At 33.1% G+C, this 15,755-nt stretch overlaps 2 protein-coding genes across 9 annotated transcripts; both read left to right on the top strand.

Moving 5' to 3' along the window:
- Positions 1-3,803: 3,803 nt before the first annotated feature.
- Positions 3,804-6,807, top strand: LOC107867616 (light-harvesting complex-like protein OHP2, chloroplastic). 7 transcript variants are annotated; one of them, XM_016713932.2, is made up of 3 exons: positions 3,955-4,415; positions 5,321-5,367; positions 6,562-6,807. In XM_016713932.2, the coding sequence occupies exons 1-3, from the start codon at positions 4,045-4,047 to the stop codon at positions 6,594-6,596; spliced, it is 453 nt and encodes a 150-aa protein (XP_016569418.1). In that variant the 5' UTR covers positions 3,955-4,044; the 3' UTR covers positions 6,597-6,807. The 7 variants fall into 7 exon arrangements, 4 of the variants coding, with proteins under 4 accessions (XP_016569417.1, XP_016569418.1, XP_047266383.1 ...); XM_047410427.1 differs by having other exon boundaries at positions 3,956-4,415; positions 5,333-5,367; XR_007054321.1 differs by having other exon boundaries at positions 3,957-4,415; positions 5,321-5,438; positions 6,562-6,793.
- Positions 6,808-6,959: 152 nt separating this feature from the next.
- LOC107869589 (probable serine/threonine-protein kinase At1g54610) lies at positions 6,960-12,933 on the top strand. 2 transcript variants are annotated; one of them, XM_016716099.2, is made up of 7 exons: positions 6,960-9,112; positions 9,682-9,966; positions 10,060-10,377; positions 10,524-10,745; positions 10,877-10,971; positions 11,519-11,615; positions 11,881-12,933. In XM_016716099.2, exons 1-7 carry the CDS (start codon positions 8,690-8,692, stop codon positions 12,238-12,240), a joined length of 1,800 nt encoding a protein of 599 aa, XP_016571585.1. In that variant the 5' UTR covers positions 6,960-8,689; the 3' UTR covers positions 12,241-12,933. The 2 variants fall into 2 exon arrangements, with proteins under 2 accessions (XP_016571585.1, XP_016571584.1); XM_016716098.2 differs by having other exon boundaries at positions 11,875-12,933.
- Positions 12,934-15,755: the final 2,822 nt, after the last annotated feature.

The following is a 15,755-nucleotide window of genomic DNA, read 5'->3' as shown; positions in this document are numbered from 1 at the left end:
ACAGTGATTCTTTGGGCACGTTGTTCTACATCCTCTGTTGTGGTGAGTCCTCATTTTCCGAGGATGTGATGCCTGATGTTGGTTTCACGGAATCGTTTACATTTGATAACTGAGTATGAGTCAGTTGGGGCATGTCTCAATGGCTCGCTGGTTTTATTGATTTTCTTAGAGGCTTGTCAGACTAGTATAAATGTTGGGAGTTGACTAATAAGTCGTATTTTGTTATCTTTTTGAAATTCTTTTATTCTTGGATGATGATTACTCTGTTGATATTTGAGGGTTATTTATAGAAACCCCGTTGATTTGTGTTTAACTGAATGAAAATGGCTCAAAGGGTTAGCTTGGGGCTACTCGTAGCCTCAAGCACCATGTGACGCTCCGGGACCCGTTTTCCGGGGTGTTACACTAATTAATAATAATATTCTGAAAAGTCATAACTTATCACAATATTTCTTAATTTAATTAAGTCATAACTTTTCACAGTAATAAAAAATGTAATTAATAAATGGAGGTGAACAGTTAGATTATATATTGCAACAGATAGATTATTTGATGCAATAAGTTTTCTATTTGTTACAACAGATGATATATTTATTGTCACAGATGAGTTATCTGATGCAACAGATATAAAATCTGTTGTCACAACTCAATAAAAACGGTTCTTGGAAAGAACTAATTAATAATAATAATCTGAAAAATCATGACTTATCACAATATTTCTTAATTTAATTAAGTCATAACTTTTCACAATAATAAAAAAATGTAATTAATAAATGGAGGTGGACAGTCGCGCCTTTTTGTCACTCATTCAAATTAAATCCTCTATAAATAGGTCCTTCCTTACTCAATCGTTCACTCAACTACACTTTATTTATTTATTGTATCTTGTCTTTCATATTATACCTTCCACCTCTTTCTCTTTCCTGACTCAGGTAACTTTTTTTTTCTCACCAATTTGTAGTATACGTTGTATTACATTTGGATATTCTTTTCTTTATTTTTTTTTACATTTTTGGTCAATTCATATGTGTTCTAGATATAACTGACCTAGTGTGGGACGTTGCTTTTCTACTAGACGCCGTGAATGAACTTCGGATGCAGGTTTGTGACCTGCAATGGGAACTGGGAGCAGTTAGAGCAAGGATGCTCCGTGAGATCCGCAGGCTGAGGAGGGTCTTGCTGCTACCTTTTGAAGATTGACTGGCTGACAATAATAATAATAATGTTAATAATAATAACTAGATTATTTTTTTTTTCTTTTAGTCAATGTATATATATTTTTATTTATTTTTGTTTGATAAAAAAAATTATGTTTGATCAACTTTGATGTTTTAATTCATATTTAATTTTCATTTTGTCTAATATATTCTCAACAAATATGTCAACGATTGGACGTGAGGAATAATTTTGAATCCAGTAGCAATAGCAAGAGTTGAAACATATTGGTTATCTGTTAGGTTTGTGGCAGGGGCTGATTTGTATTGTTTCAAACAGATTACTCATATATTGTAACAGCTAAGTAGTCTGATGCAACAGATAATCAGTCTGATGCAATAGATAACTATTCTGTTTCAACAAATAACTAGTCTGTTGCACGGCTTTGACGTTTTAATTCATACTTCCTCCGTCTCAAATTACTTGTCCCAAATTAAAATGACATATTGATTGAAAAAATTATTAATAACATGTCTAGTTTACCATAATACCCCTATTAAATAATGTTTATATTTTAATTTAAATAAAAAGTAATTAATGCAAAGGGTAAAACATGAAAAAAAAATTGTCTCTTCTTGATTAATGAAAAAAGACAAGTAAAATGAGAAATCAAATTAGGAAATTTAGGATGGGTAATTTGAGATGGAGGGAGTGTTTAATTTTCATTCTGTCTATTGTTTTCTTAACAAACATGTCGACGATTGGACGTAAGGAATATTTTTGAATTCAGTAGCAATAGCAAGAGTTGAAACATATTGGTTATTTGTTGGGTTTGTGGCAGGGGTTGATTTGTGTTGTTCCAAATAGATTAATCATCTGTTGCAACAGATTACTCATATGTTGCAACAAATAAGCAGTTTGATGCAATAGATAATCAGTTTGATGCAACAAATAACTAGTCTATTGCAACAAATAATAGTCTGTTAAAACAGATAAATCTTCTGTTGCAACAGATTACCCATATGTTCGATTCATGTTACGGGCATTATAGAAGCATAAATATGAATCCAACATATGAGTCTTTCGTTGCAACAGATTACTCATCTGATGCACCAGATGAGTGATCTGTTTAAATTATGGGCACTTATGTTGGATTTATGATCGGGTTCTATCAATTGTTGGAAAAAACAACAGTAACTGTGTACCCAAATGACAAATTCGAATAAAAATCACAATTTTTCTTACCAAAGTCACCTATGAAGTAATGCCAAAGTGGAAAATCATGTAGGAAATAAAATTTGACCTAACAACAACAACAATGTTCGACAAGAAGAAGAAAAAGATGATGATGATAATGAAGTGGAAGATGATGATAATGAAGCAGAAGATGATAAATAAAGCAGCAGCAACAATGAACAACAATAATCGTGAAGAGAGAGAAAACAACAACGAATTTGAAGAGAGAGAGAGAAACACGCCTTTTTTCCCTCTGTTTTCTGTTATATTAACTAACATTTAGATCAAAATGTAAATTAAAAAACTTATGGGTTATTTTCAAACTTTCCAAATTTTCTTAATCCATAATAAAGTAATTGTTAGCTTCACTCAATTAAGACTTGTGTCACATACACCTCATTTTAAAACTCTTTTGTCACCTACAATCCAAAACCCTGCAAAAGTTTGATGGCTGACAAAAGAGGTAATTCGTGTGACATTCTATTTCTTCTGTTTTGTTTTAAATTTTCATATTATTAACTCAGACTTTTATGACCTTTGGTTGCCTGCTTTGAATTGTGCGTTCGATTAAATTTCTTCATTCAACTCTTTATGTTTGATAAAAATTGTATTTCGTGTATTTAAGTATATAGCACTGTTATATGATATACAAAATTGTCTCAATATAGGGATTGTTTACTATCAAATCCATCACCACGGTGGTTAAACAAATAGTAGTTTAATACTCATTTCATCCCAAATTACCTATTCCAAATTATCCATCCTAAATTGAGATGACACATTGATTAAGAAAAATAATTAATAACATGGTTAGTTTACAATAGTACCCCTATTAAATATGTTTAATTTTAATTTAAAGAAAAAGTAATTAATACAAAGACTAAAACATGGAAATTTTTTTTTTATCTCTTCTTGATTAATGAAAAAAGACAAGTAGCAGAGACAAACACTAGGTGTTTTCTTTTCATCCGTTCTAATCTTGGTGGACAGAGTTACCTGGTACCTGTCGCCGGTGAGAAGTGACAGATATCCTCATGTATTTAGTCGAGGTGCGCACAAGCGGACCCAAATACCACGGTTATAAAAAAAAATTGTGTTGCATATATAATTGTTCGTCTTTGATATAGATTGACTAAATAGAAATGTTATTTAGCCAATAATTGTCGTTGTCTCAATGTAGTCATTGTTTACTACCAAATCCATCACAACAGTGGTTAAATAAATGGGGTAGTTTAATAACTTTAATTGATTTAACTTGATATGTAAGTATGTATGCAAAAATAAAATTATGTTTGTATATATAATTTCTCGTCTTTGATATAGATTGACTAAATAGAAATGTTATCGACGGTTTAATGAATTTAACTGATTTGACTTGATATATAAGCATTTGGTAATTAGTTATCTGGTATTTTTGATATGAAATGAGCCCTCAAATATTGTGACTTGTGACTTATATACAAAGTACAAGTTGCAAAGGACAATCTCTTTGTAAAGTTGAAAGTATGAAACTTGGCCACATGCTATCCACATACTAGTAAACACCTTTCACTATCCAATCAATATACAATCTCAACTTGAGATAAACAGTTAAACCATACAATTCCACTAATTTTCCCTCCTTTTCTTCTTCTTCTTCAACTATCCACAAAAATGTCAGTAGCATCGACATCTTCCTTCCCCTACATCAAAATTCAAAATCCATCTCCCTCCTCTTCCTATAATTTCAGATTTTCTACACTTACCATTAGGAGTTCTCAAGCTGATGGTCCTTTGAGAAGACCTATGGTTCAACCACCTACCCCTGTTAAACCTGTCCCACCATCACCATCAACACCACCTTCACCTTCGCCACTGCCTCCGCCGAAGCAGGTTGCTGTGGATGCCAAGAATGTTATTACTATGGAATTCCAAAGGCAAAAAGCTAAGGAGCTTCAAGACTATTTCAAACAGAAGAAGCTTGAGGAAGCTAATCAAGGCCCTTTCTTTGGTTTTATTGGCAAGAATGAAATTTCTAATGGCAGGTAATAATTACATTTTAAGAGAATTTGGATTAATTCTATTGCTTGTTTTTCCTCCCCTTAGTTATTTGAATATTCCCTTATAAGAAAATAAATTTTGATATGAGTGTTCACCCATATGTAGGATTGAATACCTCTTTGTTAAGTGATACTATAAAGTGTGGAACCTAATTTTGTATTATCAGTGCTTTGATCAAAGTCTAGATGTTAGCTTGGAAATTAAAATATCTGTATTGAAGAATCCACTTGGGAATTTATAGAAATTATTCTAGGTGTAGTGCAGTGTTTGCCCAAAATTTTGAAATGGTTTCATTTGAAGATTGAAACCAAGCTGGAGTAAGCAGGGTTTTATTCTTCTGATAATTTGGTTTTATAGTCTCTTAACTGATTCGCGAAAATTCGATTGGCTTAACCAATAGGAGTAAAGAGGTTTGTTTACCGAGAGGATACAAGATCCCATTTAGAATGGTCTGCTAGTAGCAGAACAAAAATTTGCAAGATAAGCATCTAGGACCTCCTAACTATGACCAAATTTGTGAGATAAGCATCTAGTACCCCTGAATCAAATTTTAGCCTATTTTTGTCGACCTTTTTAGCTGACATGACACATGATAGTCCTTCATGCAGCTCGGGTGTTTAGCTTCACGCAAGGTGCCACATCAGCATAAAAGGGTGACAAAAATATGCTAAAATTTAGTTCAGGGGATAATAGGACCCCCGTGAAGTTGGAGTATGACGTAGCAAATTCGGCCATAGTTCTCTGTGTGTGTGTGTTTTATGGATGCTTATCTCTAAATTAGCACTAACTTTTTTTTTCTTTTTTTTTAGTTTAACAACTATCAATAATTCAGTATTAGTGTGAAGTTTATATGATAATTTAGTAACATTGGTTGTATGACTAATTTTAGCATTGGTCGAAGTTGTTCCAGAATGGCAGTTGGCAAAACAAGCAGAGGTTGGTGATTTGATTTGGTTTGAGTTGGATTAGATGGAGATCTGGTCAAACCAAAGATTTAAGGTTCCATTGTATGTCAAGTTAAAGTTTTGTTCTTGAGATCCTTAGACTTGATTATCATTTAATCCATTGAAGATATTACATATTTATTCAGAATATATTCGTGGTAGAAATTATGCAACTGAAATTCTGAATGATCCTGTCGAAAGAAGCTTCTAAGACTCTTCATTTCCTCGAGTGACTGAAGTTGCCTGCTGCGTAGGTTGTTGCGCATATACAAAGTGTAAAACCTTGACATAATCTATACAACTCAGTTTGACTGGCTCGTTAAGATCATTATATACATGTATAGTTGATGTGCTTTCTAAGAGGTGTACTCCACAGCTCTTCGAGATTTGATTTTCTTAAAGTGTGCCCTTTTCTTAACCAGTTTTGATTTTAGACCATGGACATTCTGACGCGTGGAAAAAAAAATGATATTTCTCGATGGAATGTACAACCACATATACAGCAGCCAAGCTGGTTGGAGTTGGAAATATAGTAACAAAAAACACTGCAATTCCCTTTAGGAAATAGTAGCTATGATACCAGAACACCTGAAAAGGTTTTTAGGTATATGATGATCGATCGACCATAAATCATGTCCTTCACTGCTCTAGAGACTTAGATGCTTTCAGGTTTATGTTGCATCATCCAAATAATACTAATGAAAGATTCAGTGTATGTAGTTGATTTGCCATAACAGTTTTGTGGTAGCACTTCTTTTTGCTTTCGTTTATTATTCTTTTTGTCCCAACTTATGCGGCACTGTTTATCTGAGCTCGAAGCTTAAGTTAGATAGAAAGGTAGTCTAAACGCATGAAGGTTTGTGTGGCTATAGCCTATAAATCATCTCATTAAAGATAAAATGGAAGTATAAAGTCAGATTGTTTCTATATATGGAAAGGTGCCATTCTTTTTAGGGAAACTAAAAAGGAAAGTATGCTAGATGGAGAAAGGTTTATCAATTGCTTAGAGGTGGTAAAAAGGGTAGAAGACGTATAAATGGGTAAGCGCGCAGTATGCCTGATAATCGTATATAGCTTTGAACATAGTTTCTTACATGCTAGTTTGACTAACTGATTTTTCACTTTGATATTTTCAGTTGGCGTAGTAAGTATTACTAACTTGTACTGATATATGTTAATTGAACAGATGGGCAATGTTTGGTTTTGCTGTTGGGATGTTAACAGAATATGCCACTGGTTCCGACTTTGTGGATCAGGTTAAGATCCTTCTATCAAATTTTGGGATACTAGACTTGGAATGAAGTTCCTCCATATCACAAAATATTGCCATAAGATATTCTCCTTTGTAATTTTGTGTAAAAGAATCCAATTGTTTCCTTTAATTTCCTCACTTGAATTCTCAATTTATAGTTTGAGCCCCTTCATTGCACTACATATAACTAACACACTCCCAACTTCTGCAAGAACTTGATTTTTTTTTTTTGTTAGAAATATGTATTAGTTCTGTAGGTGAAAAATCGTTGGCCCTTGCAACTATGATAGAAAGCCGTTTGATTGTTGCCAAACCATTGACTTTTCCTTCGAATAATAGTAGCTCGCAATTATTGTAGTTTATTGGTTAGGAAGGGGGTTCTCTTGAAATAAACAAGCTGCCTAAAACCTTCCCAAATTTATGAATTTTCAGACTTTATTACTGGTTGAATAATTCTGCCATTAGTCTCGCCTCGAGTTGTTCAAATGGATCGAACATTACTTTGGTTCTGCAATGATGTAACTACCAGTTTTTTCTTTCACAGAACAAGTTTAGATAATCTCGTTACTAAACAATGTAATAGCAAAAATTGGATCATTTCACATGTTTATGGGCAAATTTGACCCTTTTCCATTATCAAAGATGTCCATATGTTGAAAAGCTTTCGCCATTAGTGGATGAGGGTAATTTTAGATCAATCTTATAGCGCCGAAAAATATTTAATCCCTACTACTGACAGAAAGCAAACTTGAGTTATTTCACAAAATTCAGAGCTAAATTTAGACCTTTTCCCTCTTTTTTCAGTCTTCTGCAAAAATTAAAACGACATTTTTAGAGATATAGCAAGAGTACAACTTTTATCTACGCACTGATATTGACAAGCTCTTTATTACGTAGTTACATATGTAGTATATAGTATATACTAATTTTTTTTCTTGTTCAAGACAACACATTTTTGGCAGTAGCAGGTAGTACGACATTAGCTCAAATCGTTTGGCACACAGCAATAAAATAGCTATATCGTCGTGTCATAATTTACTAAGATTAATTTCCGCCTCTTAGTTGGTTTAAAAGAGAAGACGACACACAAGACATGATAAATCTTGGCTTTCCTTGTCAAATTGTTTTATTTCACTTGAACAGATGTAGTATTAAAACAGGTGATAAAAAAATATTGAAGTTTTTGCAGTCTTATGAAACTTCTGCAATATATATAAGTTCTTTAAAGAAAAAGAAAAGGAAATACAATGTATATATAGAGAACAAGGATTTACCACATATGCATAAACACTGACAGTGTAATATTTTTTTTTTTTGCATGCTAAAGGAGGTTGCGCGCTTATTTTTCATGTTATTAATTTCACTTATTATATGGATAGTTATCTTTCTGTGATCTTATTGTATATATATATGTGTGTGTGAGAGAGAGAAACCAAATATTGACATTTATAACCTATTTAACATGTACTAATTAGTATGCCATCTAATGGAATAGACAACAAGAAGATGAAGACAACAGTAATCTTATTCTTAAAATGGCCGGCCTTGCCGGTTTTCTTGTCACTTTCATCAACTTTCTCTATTTCTGAAGAATTTTTCTCCCAGTTTTAACTCAGCCTGCAATATTGTTTTCAGTTCCTTCTCTTTTCTCCATGTGTCTTGTGTTTGTTGGATTTGGTCATGAATTCATGACCTTTTCTTAACTATGTCACAGTGTGTAGTCCGTTCGGTTAAGTTTCCAAAATCTATTTATTTTGTAAGTGCTTTTTGAAGTACTTTTGGAGAGATAAGAACAGTTTGTGTTTGACTAATTAATTTGAAACACACTTTTGGCTATATTAGAGCAGCAACTTTGCCAAGGTTTGAGAAATGCTTGTAGAAGCTACCTTTTCAGCTTCCAAAAAACAACTTCTGCTTACTCAAAAGCACTTATATTATTCCTAATATCTTGGCCCAACACTTCAACTCAGACTTTTAGTTTCCCAAAAGCTTGGCCAGACTGGCTATTAGCCATCAATATATTTACAACAATTTTTAGAAACTTGATAAGATATTATAGTTCATGGGGTGTGCTCAAGGAAAGCCTTCGATGCATTCACCGCCTCGGGGATTAGAAAAGCTGAAGTTGGAGAACGGATATGTTGCTAGAGGAGATCAACATGTTAGGCCAAGGAGGTCTACTGGACAGAGGCCTCATGTGCCAAGGGAGAAAAATGCTGCTGGTTTTGATGATGTTAGGAGACGGAGTGATGCTAATAGAGATATTATCAATATTGAAAGGAATTTGGTGATCACAAGTGATGGAGAAAAACAAACTAATGAGCGCAGTGATGGTGGTGATGTTGGTAAGAAAATTACCATGACAACAACTGAAGAGGAAGAGTTAATAGATGGATGGCCAAAATGGCTAGTTGATAATATTCCAAGACAAGTTCTGGCTGGTTTAGTCCCAAAAAGTGCTGATTCTTATGACAAAATTGACAAGGTTTGTCTCTTCTTAATTTCCTATCAATTTTAACTGTGCATAGCTGGAATTAAAGTTTAGAGTTTATGTGCTACGCTCCATCAGGTTAAGTTGACCAGCAACACTGGTAATTCTCCATGTGGTAATCTGGAAATACAGTGCTACAACCGATTAAATATTTTTATCTAATCAGTTTGTTTAACTTGAACTCTTATTCTAACTCTAGCCTTTTGTTTCATTACTCTGTCCCTTCCTTTGATAGACACTAGAAATTTCCAGTAACTATTATTGTGTAATGAAGAAACATTCTAGGCTTAAATTAGATTGAGAGTCCAAGGATTTTTCATTCAAAGGGAAATTGACTAGTCAAGAACTTTCTATTTTATTAGTTAGAATTGAATTGGAAACGGAATTATAATAAGACAGAATCACTGAATTTCGTTTAATCATCACTGGAAACTTGAGTAACCTTTTCAGTTTGAAAACGAGAACGTTGTGCTATCTTTTGTTTAGATAATTTTTTGGATGAAATGATAAAGAACTAAGCTGAGTAGCAAAATTGAATTTGATGCAAGTTTTTGATATTTTAGGTAGGTTCAGGGACTTACAGCAATGTTTATAGAGCACGTGACAGGGATACTGGGAAGATTGTTGCCTTAAAAAAAGTTCGTTTTGATACTTCAGAACCGGAGAGTATAAAGTTCATGGCTCGAGAGATTAGGATTTTGCAAAAGATGGACCATCCCAATATCATAAAGCTTGAAGGGTTGGCTACTTCCAGAATGCAATATAGTCTTTACATAGTTTTCGAATACATGCAGTCTGATCTCACCAGCATAATATCTCGGCCTGATATGAGGCTCAATGAAGCACAGGTCAGCACATTTTCAAGTTATTTTTTTTGATGTTTGAGGTTTACCAATTGCCGTTGCAATTGCTTATTTTAAAAGTATTTATCCTTTTTACAGATTAAGTGTTACATGCAGCAGCTGCTTGCAGGCCTGCAGCACTGCCACGAGAGGGGTATTTTGCACCGAGATATTAAGGGATCCAATTTGTTGATTGACAAAAATGGGATGCTAAAAATTGCTGATTTTGGACTGGCAAACTTGTTCAATCCTGAAAAGAAACGTCCTCTTACAAGTCGAGTAGTCACACTTTGGTACAGAGCTCCAGAACTACTACTAGGTGCTACAGATTATGGAATAGGTATTGATCTTTGGAGTGCAGGCTGCCTCATGGCTGAAATGTTTGCAGGCAGGCCTATTCTACCAGGTCGCACTGAGGTACTAGACTAACTTTGCATAAATTCTCAATGTCCAATTAAATAGATCATCAAGAAGCTAATAACAATCGATATCTCATTAATTTTCATTCAATTCAGCATGTTCTAAAGGGTGTTTATGAAACTAATTATGGAAAAATTCTCTAGGTGGAGCAGCTCCACAAGATATTCAAGCTCTGTGGCACACCGACAGAGGATTACTGGAGGCGAACAAAACTTTCAACAACCTTCAGGCCACCATATACTTACAGGTCTAACAAGAAGGAAGCTTTCAAGCACTTCCCGACATCATCTTGGAGGCTTCTAAACGTTCTTCTTGCGCTAGATCCTTCAAATCGAGGTTCTGCAGGTTCAGCACTTCAAGATGAGGTAACTGTTAGCTGAAATATCAAATTCAGTAACATTCTAACAAGAAGTTTGTGATCATATTTTAAATCATGAGAAAGTGCTAGTCAAATGAAGTTCTTTTCACTCTTGATTTGGAAAATGTTTCAATACAGTTCTTTCGTACGAGCCCCTTGGCCTGTGAACTCTCGGAGCTGCCTGTAGTCTATAAGGAATATCCTGAGGCAGCATTAAAGCTTGAGAGGAAAAGGTTAGTGAGCTTGTCTATAGGTCAAATGGTCTTCTTGAAAATGTTGGATCCAGACATTAGTCGAGGGTATGGACTGAAACCTCTTAATATTCCGCACCTAAAAAGTTAGCTTCTGCATTTGAATTAGGTCCAACGTCCTTTTTCTTCACAAATGTTTTGTCCTTCACTGTTTCTAAAGGTTTTGTGGAGCATTGTTACGCGAAAGAGAATATGGCATCAGAATCAGTTCAGATTGCATCTTTTTAACCAAGAGCAAGTCAAACTTGAGCTTAGTTCAAATATTTAATGTTTTTATCTGAAATGTTTTCGAAGTTCTGTTTCGAAACCCAAAAGGCTACCTTGTTTCTGGAGAATAAGTAGAAGGATACAAAATTGCTGAGATACTATCAAGCTAATTGCATTATCTGAATCATCTAATATCAAACTAATTGCATTATCTGAATCATAAGCTAATTGCATTATCTGAATCATCTAATATCAAACTTAAATCTCTGATTAAAGTGATATGACTTCCAACTTCCGTTTGTTCCATTTTCCCTCCCGGCAGGCACAAGATACGACAACGCTCTCAATCACAAAAGGAACGACAAAAGAAAGTAATAGACGCGGAGGAAGCAAAACCAGATAGTGGTGGCTATACTGAGGTACATTTCTCAAATTTATGCACTAAGAAAACCTGGAAGACAATCATCAGTGTTTAATATGAATATCACTTATATCCACTGACAGCACAAATTTCTTTTTAAACCATCAATGCAATTTAATGTGCTACAAAGAGTTGCTTTGATTTCACGTCACTAGTTTCACTTATTATGAGTATTTACGTTAACGACTTGACAGTGTAAAAAACTCTTACACTGTCACCACATCGAAGTTAAACTCATTAATTTCTTGTGTGGTAAGTTGCAGGAGCCAACAAAGAGTAGAGTTTCAACAGTCTTTAGTGTACTAGAGCCAGGAAGTAGCACTACTAATACAACTACTAGTGCATCTTCCAGTACTTCAAAGCCAACTGAGAAAGCAGAGAGCCCTCAGAGTTCTCCAAGAAGTATTGAATTTCATCCCAATGCCACTAGGAACCTCAAGAATAGACCTCCATTACCAAATGCTAGAAGAAACATAGGCAATAAGTATAGCAGCAACAACAATAACAACATCAAGAAGGACGCAATGAACAGATTGAATCGAGTCCAAAGGTCTCAATCCACCAACTATTTCCAAGATCTTGATCATCAGAAATTCCATAAGCTTCACGACGTTGTTGACTAAGTCACGTACATCATGCAAAATTATGCTGATAGTGCAAAAAATCTTTACACACCATCAGTGTACATAAGCTAAATACTTTAATTATTGAGTTTAAGTTCTCTGCACCGTCAGTGCACAAAATATTCTAGCACTATAGTTAACTTGACCTGCTATTGCACATTACCCAATTATTTACATAAAAATAAAAAAAAAATAAAATTAGATAACCTGCAATAGCAAATCAAGTTTACTTATAGTGTAGAATGTTTTGTACATGTACAAAACTTAAATTCTTAATTATTTTCTTTTAGGGGTCGTTTGGTTGGGAAAGAGTTATTTCGGGATAACTGAATCGGAATTAGTTATCCCGAGATAATCCGGGATTAGTTATCCCACCATGTGTATGGGATAACTTACTCCATCACTATGGTGTAAATGGTGGGATAAGTAATCGCGATACTAACTAATCCTTCAAACCAAACATGAGATAAAATAATACTTCGTGTTATCCCGAGACTATTTATTCCTCATACCTTACGCCAAACGACACTTAAGGTTTCACTTGCAACTTGACGTGGTAAATAAGTTGTGGTCTGTATTAAAAGTTATTCGTTACATTCTTGTACAAGAGTACACGTTGTTTAATAAACAAGCATTTTGCGGTAATGCTTTCTTTTTACCTCAAGAGTATTAGACAAATAAAGACCTGCCCCATAATTTAGTCTTTACTGTAATGATTCAGTTGTATAAAAAAGATTTGAGTGATATTATTTGTAATCGATTCATGAAATTAATAGGTTCACAGTATTCAAGAGTTTTAGCATCCAATCTAATTGCACATCATACCCTTTGCAACTCTATATTTAGTAGCTGCTCAATTTTTTATTTCACTAATCAAACTCGGATATCACACGAATTTCTCATTTTTTATTTTGCTTTTTTACCCATCTTTAGCAGTCGATTATTCATCCCTTCATCGATACATAGACGCTCATGATTTGATATAGAGCTGCGCAGTTGTTATTTCATCACCAGAATTCCTATGAGATATTTCATCACAGAATACCTATGAGACAGTAATCTGCATTTTAGATGTCTTATTATGTAGGAGTTGTAGGGATTTGTTGGGACTTGTGTAAGAATGAAGTAGCAAAGCTAGAATTTTTGTCTAAAAAATTAAAATATAAATAAATAAATACGTGAATAATGTAAAGAGATTCAATATATTATTTTGTTGTATAATACTCCCTTCATCTCAAATTTTTTAATTTTATCTCATTTTACTTATCTTTTTTTATTAATCAAGAAGAGACAAAATCTTTTTCATATTTTAATCTTTGTATTAATTATTTTTCTTTAAATTAAAATATAAATATTATTTAATAGAGGTAATATGATAAATTAGTTATGTTATTAATTATTTTTTTTAATTAATATATATTTGAATTTAGAATGAATAATTTAGGACGAAAGGATTATAATTTTCTAGCGAAGACCACCCGAACGGATGAGTATGAAGAAAAAAAGACCTGGTCTTAAATTCAAACTCATCTATCTTGTTTCACATAAAGTAAATAATTCATTGTGGGCCAAGCTTGTCTTTAAGAAGAAAGCGGTGATGCATTTTAAAAAAGAATCACGAAATTTGAATTTTTCTCTTCAAAATCAAGAAAGACAGTTTTCTTAACACTAAGCAAACAACCTTTTATTATCATTATAGCATCTAATTCCTGGAAACAAAAATATGGAGTAATAAATAAATCCAGATTGATGCTTTAAGAAAGAAAAGGAAAAATCAATATTGATCATTTCCTTTTTCGTTTTTTGGGACTGGAGATTGATTATTCTTTTCATTTTATTGTCATTTTAAGTGTTTTAAAATATTATATTTTAATACCCGATCTAATCCAGAGAGATCGATTGGGTGTACAATACATATGTACGGGAGACTAATTCTCTCTCTTTACACCTCAACATCTTAATTTGAAAATTAATTAAATTAACTCTCAAGAGACGAAATATTACAAATAAGAAAGAAAGTATGAAGTATCTATTTAAGCTAGCTTAGGTGACTAAAAATTTAATTGATTCATATGTTGATGGGAGGTAAAAGTAAGATATATTCATATATTGATGGAGGTAAAAGTAAGATATAGTCTAAGTGTGTGCAAGCTGATCAATAAAAAGAAATCATTTTTTTTATGATAACTAATTAAACCTCACTTCCAAATGTTGAAACGTTTAACAAATTAAAGAAAACATGAAGTAATTCATGATCTAGAGCGCTATGAAACGATTATTCATCATATAACTGAAAGGGAAAAAAAGATATGATATCGCAGAGTGGATTTTTATGGTCACTCAAATAGTCAAATAATAGTTATTAACTCATAAAATCTTTTTTTAGGTTGAAAAAAATTAGAACTAAGAGTGACCGAAATAGAAAATTAACAATCTCATCTATTTAACTTTAAAATTTCATATATATACTTGATTATTCATGCATGATACTTACCCACAATTCAAATCCCATCAACATTTTCCATCAAAATGAGCAAATTCCATGAAGAGTACAGCTTTATATTACAAAGGCTAATTAACCTTTTTTTTTTTTTTTTTTCTGTTCTTGAACTTCAAACACTGTAACGAATATCACTAATTTTAGTCTTGATCCACTTGAAGCTCTCTCTCATAGTAGCTTTTACTTTACCTTCTGTCGTGAACATATTATATGCTGCAATTCTCTTTTTCCTCTTTATCTCTGGATCATTTGATGGTGCAAAGCCTTTTGTTGTTGGACCATTAAATGTGTATGCATTTGATTGATCATCTTGAAAATTCCCAAATTCTCCAGAATAATTTGAAGATGATGAGTATTGTGGATAAGATCTACTCTTTTCCATAACACTTTTTTCTTGTTTTTCTTCACCCTTTCTTGATTGCATTTAGTATTATTGGAGGGGGCTAATTGATTTGATATCTTTTTTCTTCTTGTTGGAAATTTTCATAGTATATATATATAATAAAGTAGGGCATGCATGCTGACATATATAATAATACATATAAAATATGTGTCACATGCATAATCCTTAGCTTAGATTTGTTGACACATTATGTCTCTAAAAGGAGAGATAAATAAAAGTTGGCTTTGTTGGAAAGTAGATCCGTATAGGTAGGCATGCATGCATTCATCAATGAATGTGATTTATCTTTATCAATGTCCTCCCAAAACCTTTTTGTGGTGAGGGGATGGTGCATGTATATATTGATGTAACTTTCTTTCCTTTACATTTGGTCCCAACTCCTTATTACAACTTTCCCATTTGATATCAAACTATTCTCTGTAATGTTACCAATATCATTCATGACTCGATCAAAATTTTAGGCCAATTCAATACTTGAATTTGATATATTCAGTTTTTAAGATTATATATATATATATATTAAAAAAGAATTAAAATAATTAAAACTTGTGATTATGTACGTATGTAAATGTGTGTGTTCCATATTAGATTGAACTCGATTGTAACTCAAAA

This window comes from Capsicum annuum, chromosome 4, assembly GCF_002878395.1.
Source record: "Capsicum annuum cultivar UCD-10X-F1 chromosome 4, UCD10Xv1.1, whole genome shotgun sequence".
Lineage (NCBI taxonomy): Eukaryota > Viridiplantae > Streptophyta > Magnoliopsida > Solanales > Solanaceae > Capsicum > Capsicum annuum.
Note: the sequence above shows the minus strand (reverse complement) of the source record. Positions and strands in the feature narration are given on the sequence as shown.

Excerpts from the sequence above, each read along its gene's own strand:
- LOC107869589 (XM_016716098.2), top strand. The coding sequence starts at position 8,690 with ATGGGGTGTGCTCAAGGAAAGCCTTCGATGCATTCACCGCCTCGGGGA. Across the intron at positions 9,113-9,681 it reads CTTATGACAAAATTGACAAG|GTAGGTTCAGGGACTTACAG; the intron begins GTTTGTCTCTTC and ends TTGATATTTTAG. Across the intron at positions 11,616-11,874 it reads ATAGTGGTGGCTATACTGAG|TTGCAGGAGCCAACAAAGAG; the intron begins GTACATTTCTCA and ends TTGTGTGGTAAG.
- LOC107867616 (XM_016713931.2), top strand. The coding sequence starts at position 4,045 with ATGTCAGTAGCATCGACATCTTCCTTCCCCTACATCAAAATTCAAAAT. Across the intron at positions 4,416-6,561 it reads AATGAAATTTCTAATGGCAG|ATGGGCAATGTTTGGTTTTG; the intron begins GTAATAATTACA and ends TTAATTGAACAG.